Source organism: Rhincodon typus, chromosome 3, assembly GCF_021869965.1.
Source record: "Rhincodon typus isolate 14 chromosome 3, sRhiTyp1.1, whole genome shotgun sequence".
Taxonomy (NCBI): domain Eukaryota; kingdom Metazoa; phylum Chordata; class Chondrichthyes; order Orectolobiformes; family Rhincodontidae; genus Rhincodon; species Rhincodon typus.
In genome coordinates, this window is record NC_063334.1 from 12,791,779 (window position 1) to 12,804,032 (window position 12,254).

The 12,254-nt window shown below is 38.3% G+C and overlaps 1 protein-coding gene across 5 annotated transcripts in view; it reads left to right on the forward strand.

The window, feature by feature from the left end:
* Positions 1-11,598, forward strand: part of smarca2 (SWI/SNF related, matrix associated, actin dependent regulator of chromatin, subfamily a, member 2) — a 107,781-nt gene extending 96,183 nt beyond the window's left edge. For all 5 annotated transcript variants that reach the window (XM_048594541.1, XM_048594552.1, XM_048594548.1 and 2 more), the window contains 3 exons: positions 598-724; positions 6,272-6,417; positions 10,242-11,598. In XM_048594541.1, coding sequence (XP_048450498.1) covers positions 598-724; positions 6,272-6,417; positions 10,242-10,277 — 309 coding nt within the window. In that variant the 3' untranslated portion in view covers positions 10,278-11,598. The remainder of the gene's footprint in view (positions 1-597; positions 725-6,271; positions 6,418-10,241) is intronic.
* The last annotated feature ends 656 nt before the right edge of the window (positions 11,599-12,254 follow it).

Sequence of the window (12,254 nt, forward strand, 5' to 3'; positions counted from 1 at the left end):
TTCCAACATCTCTAATAATATCTCTTGAGTTATCCTTCCTTTTTGCTTCTTTCATAGTCTGCCTTGAACTTAAACCCTCCTGCACACATGTTAACCTGCTGCTTACCATTTTATTTACCAGACTAGGAATGGGAGGTTTAGAGAGGTTTCGAGGACACCAATTCACCCAGTGACTGGTGGATGTCTGGAACTCACTGCCTAAAAGTGTTATACAAGCAGGAACCCTCATGGCATTTAAAAAGTAGTTAGATGAGCATTGAAACATTATAGTGTACAAAGGCTGAGGAACAAGTGCCGGAAAATGGGAATAGAATTGTTAGATGCTTGATGACCAATGTGAACATGATTGACCAGAGGGCCTTTTCTGTGCTTTGAAAACTAAGACTCTAACATGTCTTAATTGGTTTATTTTAACTTCTTGACAACAAAAAACTGAATTGTGAGCACATTTCAATCCACTAAAATAGCAAAGGACACATAGAGTCAGAGTCCAGGTATCCTAAATTAATCTAGACCCATTTGCCAGCATATCCCTCTTAAACCCTTCCATGTTGGAGATTTTTTTGTTCATTCTGTTTACACACTGGTTTGTTACAGATTTATGAAGATTCCATCGTCCTTCAATCTGTATTCAAAAGTGCAAGACAGAAGATTGCTAAAGAAGAAGAAAGTGAGGAGGAAAGTAATGATGATGACGATGAAGAGGAGGAGTCGGGATCTGAGAGTAAGTTTTTGAAATGTTATTCTGTGTTTTAGTTGTGGTTTGTCATGTTAAATAAATAGATAAACATGTACAGTGTAAATATCTACACTGTTAGTAGATATCTGCTGAGATCATTCAGAGGTATTGCCTTCATTGAATCTCCCACGAGCAATGTTATGGGAGTGAGGTGGGCATTCCCGTTAATGAGAAGCTGAAGTTGATCAGCCGTAAAAAAAACTGTTTACAAGAGAAGGTCAGAGGCTGGGATTTCTACATTAAGTGACTCTACCTGACTTCCCCAAGGAAAGTGTCAGGAGAGTGATGGAATATTCTCCAGTTAACCTGCACGAGTGCAGCTTCAACAGCATTTAAAATAAAAAAGACTTGAGACCATCCAGGACAAAGTAGCCTCATGTTTGGAACCCCATCCATCACTTCCAATGCGCTCTCATTCCCTCTATCCCTGACACCCAGTGGTAGTAGTGTGTACTCTCTAAAATAAATTGCAGCATTTCACCAAAGCTACTTCAACAGCATCTTTCAAACTTGTGACTTCTACTATCTAGAAAGACAAGGACAACAGGGATGAGCAGTATTGCAAGCTTCCTCCAAGCCACACATCATACTGACATTGGCATTCCTCCACTGTCATTGGGTCACAGTCTAGGAACTCCCTGACAGTTGATATGCCCATCCCACATAGACTGCAACAGTTCGAGAAGGTGGCTCATCACAATCTTCTGGAGGGCAATTAAGGATGGACCATTAATGCTGGCCCAGCCTGCAATGACCATATCAGCCAACGAATGAGAAGGTGGTTGGCCTTGATGTTCCCAAATTTAAAGAAGCAAAAATAACTTAGAATTCTTGTTTTTTTTAAATCACTAAATAGTGGCCCTTGTTGGAATGTGTGAGCCGGTATGTGCTATGGAACCAATAAATCTCCAGGAATAGGGCTGAATGTTTATTTTCTAATAGAATAAGGGAGGCACAACAGAAACTGAGTGCTCTGCTTGTTCAGACAAATGCTGATAGCTCATTAGTGACGCCAATTAGAGGAGCAACAGTTAGGAGTGGTCTTTGCACCAAATTGAAACTGTACGCCATGCAGTCTTACAACAGAGGCCTAAGATTGGGAACAGGAAGTCAACCACATCTTCACCATTAGAACATGCTGCTATAAGTAGTTATGGCCCGGGTGGCAGGCTTTCTCATCTGCTGTTATCATCACCTCATTATACTGACAATAAAGTATTTCTAATGCCTTCTCATGCAAAATGCAGCAGACAACAAAAAGCTATTTACAGTTGGCTTTTAATAGGCTCAATAGATTCCAACTGGACTTTCAAATTCCATGCCCCTACTTGCCTTGCATAATAGCCTAGATTGACGCAATAACATTGTACTGTTGACCTGATATCACCATGCTACATTTAGGTTTGTTATGGGGTATGTAGGGAGAGGAGGAGCAGCCTGTCACATTTACATATGTAAAATATAACCATAGTGCATGTGTGAAGCTTCTGTTGGCTTCAGCTGTATTACACTGTTCATTTTTAAAATACGACTTTATAATGAAGGAATATCCCAGCTATTAGCTGTGAACATTTTGTGTTGAAGAAATCCTTCCAACTCTTCGTACTGCTGATGTTTAAATATGTGTGCGTCTTATTTTAATTAAAATCTCCTACTATGAAAAGTCTATTGCATGATTGAAGATGAACAGAACTAAATTTATGTAGTGTTAAATCAGGTTGAGAAACTTTCATTTAACCCAAAAAACAAACTAATGGTATGTAGATACTTCCTGCTCGTTGCCACTCTGTTTGGGTTCCACCAGGGCCATTCAGCCTTTTTCCATTACAGCTTTTTTCCAACCGTGAACAAAAAAGGTGAATTCCAGAGTTGAGGTGAGAGTGATTCCCCTTGATGTGAAGGCACCATTTGAACAGGTATAGCATTAAAGAATCTAACAAAACCAGAGTCAATGGGAATCATTTGAAATCTCTGCACTACTCACAGTTGTACCCAACCCAAAGGCTGCTTATGGTTGTTGAAGGTCAGTTATCTCAGTCCTAGGCCCAGCCATATTCATTTGCTACATAATGACCTTCCTTTCATGATAAAGTCAGAAGTGGAGATGTTTGTGCAATTATCAACAACGTTTGGCACCATTCATGGCACCTAAAAAAACCGAAGCAGTCCTTAGTGCTATGTAACATGATTGGGGCTGGTAAGTGACATGCATCATTTGTGCCCCACGTGTGCCAGACAATGATCATCTCCAACAAGAGAGAATCTCTTGAATTTCTCCTTGACATTCAATTGAATTACCATTATTGAAACCCCACTACCATCTTCCTGCGGGACACTGTTGATAAGAAACTGAACTCGATCAGCATGTAAATATTATGACTACAAGAGCAGGTCAAAGGCTAGGAATTCTGAGGCAGTAACTCATTTCCTGATTCCCCAAGGCCTGACCATCATCCTTAAAGCACAAGTCAAGGGTATGATGTAATACTCTCCATTTGCTTAGTGAGGGCAGCTGCATAAACATTGATGACATTTGACACCAGCCAGGACAAAGTAACCTGCTTGACTGACTCCCCACCCGCCACCAATGCAAAGTGACAGCAGAATGTACTAACTACCATGTTCAATGCAGCAATGCACCAAGGCACTTTTGACAGCACCTTCCAAATTCACAACCTCCATTAGCTTGAAAGTCAAGTCAAGGCAAGTAGATGTGTTGAGGCCATCACTACTTTTCTCATTTTTTTTTAAATTCGGAACTGAGAGATGCTATTGAAAGCTGAACTTTGAACAGCAGGTTGTTTGGGAAAGAAACAGAACAAAAGGCTGATGTTTGCTGTTGGGAACTGGCAGCTGGTTGGATGTCGAATTGGTCAATCAAAGGAGAATCAGGGCTGACCATTCAACCACAGAATGTTAATAAAGAAAGAGAAAACAAAGAGTGAACTAGCTCTGACTGGGTTTTTTGGGCAAGAGATAATTCTGCTTTGGAAGCTGCCAGACTGGGAAGCTGTTTTTGGTTTTGCTGTCTCTAGTTTATAGAGTCATAAGCGCAGGGACAGACCCTTCGATCCAACCAGTCCATGCCACATCCAAACTAAACTTGTCCCACCTGCCTGTGTTTGGCCCATATCCCACCAAACCTTTCATGTACTAATTCAAATGTCTTTTAAATGTTGTAACTCTACCTGCATCCAAAACTTGCTCTGGCAGTTCATTCTACACAGGAACCACTGTGTGTAAAACGAGCTGCCCCTTATGTCCTTTCTAAATCATTCTCCAGTTATAGAATTGTTGAAACTGAGACAAGAATCCCAGTCTGTAAGAAATAAGTGAAAGTCTCCAGAGGTCTGTGGATACTGTTTGCATTCACTTGGGAATTCAAACAAGATGTATAGTCCTACATGCCTAGAATAGAACCTATTGTCAAAGGATTTCATGAAGACCTGCTATTCATTGTTGAAACGGTTATCAAACTGGAAGATTACTACATTTTTAAATTTTCTTTTTAATTTATCCTTTAACTCTGTCTGTCTGTCAGTGTGAGAGTGAAGGTTTATATTCAAAGATTGGGCTTAGATTGTGGATATTAAAAAGATTGCCTTGTTGTTCATTTGTTACATTCTTAAAAGTTAACAATTTATTATTAAATTATAAACTTGGTGTCCAAGATCTGTTATTTGTAAAGTCTGATTAGGAATAATTGAGCAGTTTGAGGGTCATTGAATGTTTTAATTCAGTCTCCATGAATTCACTGATGGTGAGGCTGATTAGGTTCAGCTAGCTGTTCCTATGACATCATAATGGGGGCACCATCACCATCCTGACTTGTTCCCTTATGTCACTAAAGTCATAATCCTGGAACTCCCTGATGACAGCGCTGTGGTGCCCCACACCCCCAAATTCTATAAATGTTAATTTATACATTCACTGTTTGAGTCGCACTTTTAATGTCTTAAATTGCTGGTTAGAATTGGTCCATTGCTATCTATTCTGATGTTAAATAATTAAGTGAAATACCAAACTGGGGTGTGTGTGGGGGGGGTGGGTCTGGTGTTGGAGAGCTCAGGTTTTATCCCAAAGGACTCTAATCTCCAAACCACTACAATTCTTGGATAGCTCCCTGGCAAGTGACCTAGTTTGAGTGACTGTAGATGGCAGAGTCATGAAAAGGGACAGACATACAAAGCTTTGCGTAGCTATTATTCTGAGATTAGTATTTATAAGATTGAGAATTGGATTTTGTCTCTGTTTTTGTCTGTTTCATTGTTCAGTTTAAGTGGCACATGTGTTGTTGGTTTGATTTGGTAATTGGGGGTGCACAGAGAACTGGAAAAGATTGTCAATGTGCAGCTGTAGACAGTTGGTTACGTTAGTGGTGTGATGGTTGATGGAGAAGAAAAACATCAGAATTTTGGCAAGATGACCGCCAAGGTTACTGTAGCTGCAGAGATTGTTTGTTTTTTGAGGGGGAATGGCATTGCAGGGAAGGTTTGGTATCAAAGAGGTACCTGCGAAGGATGAAATGGCAGGATAAGATGATGTAACTTGGTAACTGCAAATTGGCAGAGAAAGTTATTTGGTATATCATGCTATTCAAAAGCTTCTTGTTGTGCTAAACGTACAGATTCCTCAGTTGAATGGAAAAGCTTTAGGTAGCTGCCTCTTAAGTTAAGGGGATGCTTCATGTTAATTTTGTAGACCAGGGCTTCACATACTGTGGATCGTGATCCTTGCACTTTGAGACAGCAATACATATCCCTTCAAATCATCACAGTTTTACACATAGAGAGCATAGCCTAACTGACATTTTTTTCCATGAGGCCCGTTTTCTGAAAAAAAACGCAATGAAAATCCCATAGTCTATAAAGTACAAAATAAGAGGAAAATAAAAGGATTTACTGAAAATGAGGAGCAAGAATGAATGTTATTTGACTTGCAGAATAGAATCATTTAAATTTGCCTATATAGACAGAAATAAGGAAACATCGCTTGAGGTGCTGTTCCATAAAAGATTTTCATCTTGGCTATCTCTGTGACCTCCCCACATTCTGTCATATTTTGGTATCAGTCTGAGCAGATTACCAATTTCTTTTTCTAATGTGGTATGATCTGATTTCTCTTGTTTCCAAGGAAATGCTAACGGCATGTTTTAGTTTTGCTAGGTGGCAGTTTAAATTCCCTTTAATCAACCTCGGCAGATAAGATTTAGTTGAGATTGGTATAGATTGTGCTGGAAACCAAATGCCTGTTTGGATAGTGCTGCAGATTGTACAAGACCCTCCGTCCTTGTTACCTGGCACACAACTATTTGGCAAAATAATAGTTATGATTGACAGCTGGTTTATAATAAGATTAACTTGCACAGAAGACAAATTAAATATAATCATTAAGCTGTGCATGTGTTACAGCCTTGCAACGCACACACCTAGCAATCTGCTGTTCCCTGTAGCTGTTTATAACCATTTCCACCCAATTTCTTGTTCAGTAAATAGAATATTTTTAAAATACTTCTTTCTGTATAACTTGCAGCAAAATCGGTCAAAGTTAAAATAAAGCTTGGTCGAAAGGACAGCGACAAAAGTCGCGACAAAGGAAAAAGCAAGAAACGGCTAGGTCGTACTAAAATCAAGCCTGTCATTAGTGATGATGACAGTGATGATGACCAAGATGACAATGTAAGTTTTTAATTAAGATGGTTTACTGTTGTAGAATTGCATAAATCTTCCGTTTGCATAGATACATTTTACATGGAGCCTGGCTGTGTACATTGAACCATCAGAACGTGACCAAAGTTGTAATTTTGGTTATGTAGCATGAGCCTCTAAATTCAAATTAAAGCAGTTTCTTCTTGTGGCCTTTTAGGTCATTCACATGGTGTTGCAGGAATATGAATATGAATGCTGCACTTCTGTGGTTTTAATTCACAAATTTGATTTCATAGCTGTTCCTCCACTTCATTCTGAGCTGTTGGTGTGCTGTAGTCATGTAACTTATGCAGGAAAATATCTGTTGGCCCTCTGCCCCTCTACCATAAAGTCCATCTGTGGATGAATAAAGTTTCAGAATAAAGCAATTCTGAAAATTCTTTTTATTATTGAGTCTTAAATCCTGCATCCACTTTATTTGAACACTGTTAAGACTTTTCTGGGTGGATACTATTGATTGGCACTTAGCAGTAACCTGCTCACTGATGCTCAGATTGGGTTCTGCCAGTGCTATTCAGTTCCTGACATCATTATAGCCTCAGTCCAAATATGGAACAAAGAGCTGAATCCCAGAGGTGAGGGTGACTATCTTTGACATCAAGACATCATTTGTTTGAGCGTGTCATTAAGAAGCATGAGCAAGATTGCAGTCATTGGCAATCGAGAATAAAATTCTCCACTTTTTTTAGTTATACCTATCATAAATTAAGATGCCTGTGGTTATTAGACGGCATTAACTTTGTCCCTGGCCCAACCGTCTTCAGCTACCTCACTAATGACTTCCTTCCATCATAATGTCAGAAGTGGGGATGTTTACTGAAAATTTGATTGCACAGCGTTCGATATCATTTGTAACTCCGAGGATACTGAAGCAATCCATGCCTGCATATGGAATGATCTGGACATGATTTAGGCTTGGCCTGATGTGTGGCAAGTAATATTCACACCATACAAGTGCCAGATAATGACCACCTCCATCAAGAGAAAGTCTAACCATTTACCATTGCCATTCAATGCCATTGCCTTTGCTGATTACCCCAGGATCAACATTTCGGGCTTACTGTCAACCAGTAAGTGAGCTGGTCTAACCATACAAATAATGAACACACAAGTAGGTCAGACACTGAATTCTGAAATCTCTGAATACCCAAAACTTTTTCACTATATACAAGGCACTATATACAAGGCGTAAGTCAAGAATGTGTGATGGAATACTCTCCACTTGCCTGGATAGTTGTAACTCCAACAACACTCAAGAAGCTTGATATTAACCAGGACAAAGGAATTGCTGAATTAGTGCTAAAAGTACCACCTTAAACTATTGTTCCTTCCACTTCTGGCTGTGATGTGCACCATTGACAAGATGCTGTCACAACTCACCGAGGTTCCATATAAGCAATGAGAAGAAGTGGTGAAAACTGGAAGGAGAAACACCATCTCCTGTAAGTTCCTCTTCAAGTTAACACCCTCCTGGGTCCAAATCAGGGAACTCCTTCTCTAACAATGACCACAGCAGGTGAAGATGATTCAATGCCATTTTCTCAAGGACAGTTAGGAATGGGGAGTGAATGCTGACCTTGCCATTGACATGCACTTGCCAGTTTAAAAAAAAGTGCATTTGAATTTGGAGTCCATTGCCCATGCACAGTAATCTATAATATTTATGTCCATCACTTGGCCCATTAAACAATTTATTTCCCTTTGAATACAAGAACCACCTCTGGTCAGGGCTCTGATAATGTTTTCTAATAATTAATGGCCTATAAATTTTAAAAAATGCTAAAAGCCAATACTTGTTTTGGACTGTAAATAAATCTAGAACAGTATTTCTGTTGCCATTAAAAATGCTACTAAATTAATCCTGAAATAAATTATCATTCAGCTGCTCCTGGTTTCACAGACTGCATGTAAGTAGAAGGTTTGTTTAACCACTTATAGCTTTTGCTATGCCCTCTGGATTACTATTGTACCAGATTTTCTGATGATAATCTCTTGGGAAGCTCTCGTGATGTAGTGTTAGTATCCCTACATTGGAGTCAAGAGGCCTGAGTTCAAGTCCCACCTGTTCCAAAGCTGTGTCATGATGTCTCTGAACAGATTGATTAGGAAAATATCTGCTGATGAACTCGGGTCCTGGCAGAACAATGTATGTCAGTTTCTTCACCCTCGTGGCTACAAGTGATTGGAGGGAAAGCATGCAATATAACTGTCCTGACAGGGCCAGGTGGAACTAGGTAGAAATTACACACACCATGTGTGCCATTTTTGCAGAAAAGGAGGCCGAAAAAATACTTTTTAAAATGTGAATATTGGAAACGGTTGTATTCGGTATTGTTCTTGTAAGTTTGATTTGGATGTTTTGTTTAAAATGGTAACAAGGAAGTTGCTATAACAGTGTATTCATTCACCCAAGACCCAACATCTTTAATTGACAATGCCAGATAACTATAATGATTCTAAGCACATTTTTGTAGTTGGTGCACGTGTTAAGTGGAAGCCTGGAACAGGGACTTTTTAAGACCTTACCATAATGTTTGCAATTTTATATAAAAATCACATTTTGTTTACATTGGTAGTGGTGTTCTTTGTAAATGTTTGTAGTTCTTGCTGTCTTTCCGTACAATTTTCACTGGGTGAAAAAACATTCTGGATCTGTGTAACCAGTGTGCTCTATGTAATCAGGGCAACATGGTGGCTCAGTGGTTAGCGCTACTGCCACACAGCGCCAGGTTCGAGTCCAGCCTCGGGCGACTGTGACTGTGTGGATTTTGCACATTCTCCCCGTGTTCTGTGTGGGTTTCCTCCGGGTACTCCAGATTCCTCCCACAGTCAAAAGATGTGCAGGTTAGGTGGATTTGCCATGAAAAGTGGGATTATAGGGGTAGATTAGGAGGCTGGGTTGGATGAGATGCTCTTCAGAGTCGGTGTAGACTCAATGAGCTGAACAGCCTCTTTCTACACTGTAGAGATTCTGTGATTCTAAGATCAATGTGTTTGTTTCAATGTAGAGTAGTGAAATGTAAAATCTAGAAATGTATTTATTTATGCTCCAGTTTCTTTTACACACAACTAAATATTTTAAATTGCTTGATTTGTTGTTCACTTGAATATTTACAGTATAAAACTGCTAATTTGGAAATTAGACCATTTGGTTGTTAGGAATCTGTGATTAATATTTGTGTTCAGAAAACTAAGAGCAATGAAAATAAGTTTCATTAGAATTGATCACTTAAGTTTGATTTATCAGAGGCTCCTATATTGCCACCTTTCTGCGAAATGGTTCATTTCAAAACAGCTTATTTCCTTCAAATTTTTCTCAGATGAAATAGCATGAAATGAATTTTGACATCCCATTTCTTTTGATTTGTAACATTCTGCTACAACTTGACATCAAAGGCCACCAAAGATTGTGTAGAATGCAAATGTCCCCTGACACACATTTTGTTATATCAGGTGTGTGTCCGCTATGGTTTTGTATATTGCATACTGCTGCAATTCAACAAAATTTAAATATTATACACATTTTATGCATAATTTAGTTTTAAATGTAAAGACTAATGCCAACTAAATTGTTTTAAAGAATATAGAAGCTACATAGTTGTTCTGGATGTGATATTTGATGAGAATTTAGCTGCGCTTTTTAAACTGAAGGTTTGTCAAATGTGGCAATTTCAAGCTACTAAAGCTGATATCAAGCTGCAAATTAGGACTTTCCCTTGGATTTAAAAATGTGTCTTAAAGCTCTTTTGAATGTATTCTGTCAATTTCATTAGATTATTTTTTTCCCTTCCCAGGACCAATCTGACATCAGTGGAAGCGAAGATGAATGATTTAATTTTTTTAAAAATGTGAATTGCTTCATGGACAAGTCTTTGTTTCAGTAACTTTATCAAATGTTTTGTTGCACAACTATCCATAATTCCTCCTTCCCTTCTTTACCCTTCCCCAGCTTGTCCTTTATCTGAGAAGTAAATCTGTTAGTAGAACAGTATAATCTTTAGTTTAGTTTATGTAGGCATGACTGCAATAAAATAATTTTCCTAAGTATACATCTGTTTGCATCATCATATATTTGCTTTACGCTTGTTAAATTGAATTTAAATGCTTTTGAATTGTATCAGTTTCTATATACATTAAAACATGTCATAGCTTTTTCTTGTGTTCCTGAAGGTCCACAGCTTTAAATCCTGACATATCATTCAAGTGGAAAATTTGTATCATTATGCACATCCTTTTTAGTTTTTGTTTTGAAAATATTGTTTTGCAACCAGTGCTGATAATAAGCTTTTCCTTAAGTGTACTTAATTCTTGCTTTCTTTGCACAATGTCTTTGGTGTATCTGATTGCCCAAGGCAAATAAAATCTAATTCAGTTGTAAAGAGTGAACGTTTTTTGTCTGTGTTTATTTAAGCACTAATTAAGAATTTAGCAAGATTGGGATACTTCATGGGGAATCCTGAAATGTTATTTATGTTGCCACAATTGACGTCAGGTTAGTTAAGGGCCATTTCATGAAAGAATTGTAAAACTGTGTTTTGTGATTTGTGAATTACTTTTAGACCTTGTGTAAAAAAAAACGCACAGATTAGAGTACCGTGTGGCAAGTTGATTTGAAATGTTTGGAAATTAATAGCAATTCAACCACATTCTGTCATCTGAATAGCTTTGTGGTGGCCCACTTTATGGGAGATGATGAAATATCATGTTTTCTTAAACATGATTTTTATGGAATATTTTCAATATAGGAAACAACTCTGGTCTTAAGCTATTTATTCATGCTTGTACTTAAGATTTTGAAATGTGTTGATTCCACTTCCTCCAGATGCTGAACAAACTTATTGTGAGCAAAATAGAGCAGATGACTTTCCACTTGAACTCAAAGACTCTCTTTCATAAAATACAAGCTTCTTTTGACTGGTACTTAGGAAGAAATCCCAGAGGTGCTAAAATTACATGTAGCTTGATTGCATGAGGGGTGATGGTTCATTATGGGGATTTTGAAAATAATTTCAGTTCAATTTGTGGTTATAATTTCAATTTGTAATTGATTTCCTTGTATTTCATCATAACTGTAATTGCTTGTGAAAGTTTGAACTATCAATATGTCAGAGAAAACTGTATTTTAAACTTGCCAATAAAATGATAAATGCACAGAATTTCATGTATTATTTCTTTAAATTTTTTTTTCATTTTGAGCTGTTAGTTTTAATTTTAAAAATTTCAGTGTCAGGTATTTTCTGCCTGTACATTGATTTGAGTATTTATTGCTGGTTGAAACCTTAGCTTCAGTGGTGACATCAGGGCCTTTGCCCAAGTATGATGGAGAACTGAATTTCTTGATCGCAATAAGTATCTGCCTTTGATATTAGGCAGCATTTTGCCAAGTGTGGCACCAGGTAGACCTGAAATTGATGGGCATCAGGGCAAACCCCTCCATTAGCTTGTCTTGTAAAGATAAGTGGTCAATAACTTTAGCCTGGAAATATCACTGGAAGACTCTCTCAAGGCAAATTCTATTTGACTGTCTTCAGCTATTTTGTCAATGACTTTCCCATCATTATAAAGTGAGATGTGAGGACAGCTGCTGATGTACTTCAGTCCCATTCACCATTCATCAGTTAATGATGTAGTCCATGGCTGCGAGCAGCAAGACCTGGGCAATATCCAGTTATTGCCTTATAAGTGACACATGAGCAGCAGGGTATGAATATCTCCAGTAAAAGAGTATAAGCAGCTTCTAAGGTTCTTGTGGCACGGTGGTAATGTTCCTACCTCTGAGCCAGGATGCCTGGGCAAAAGTCCCACCT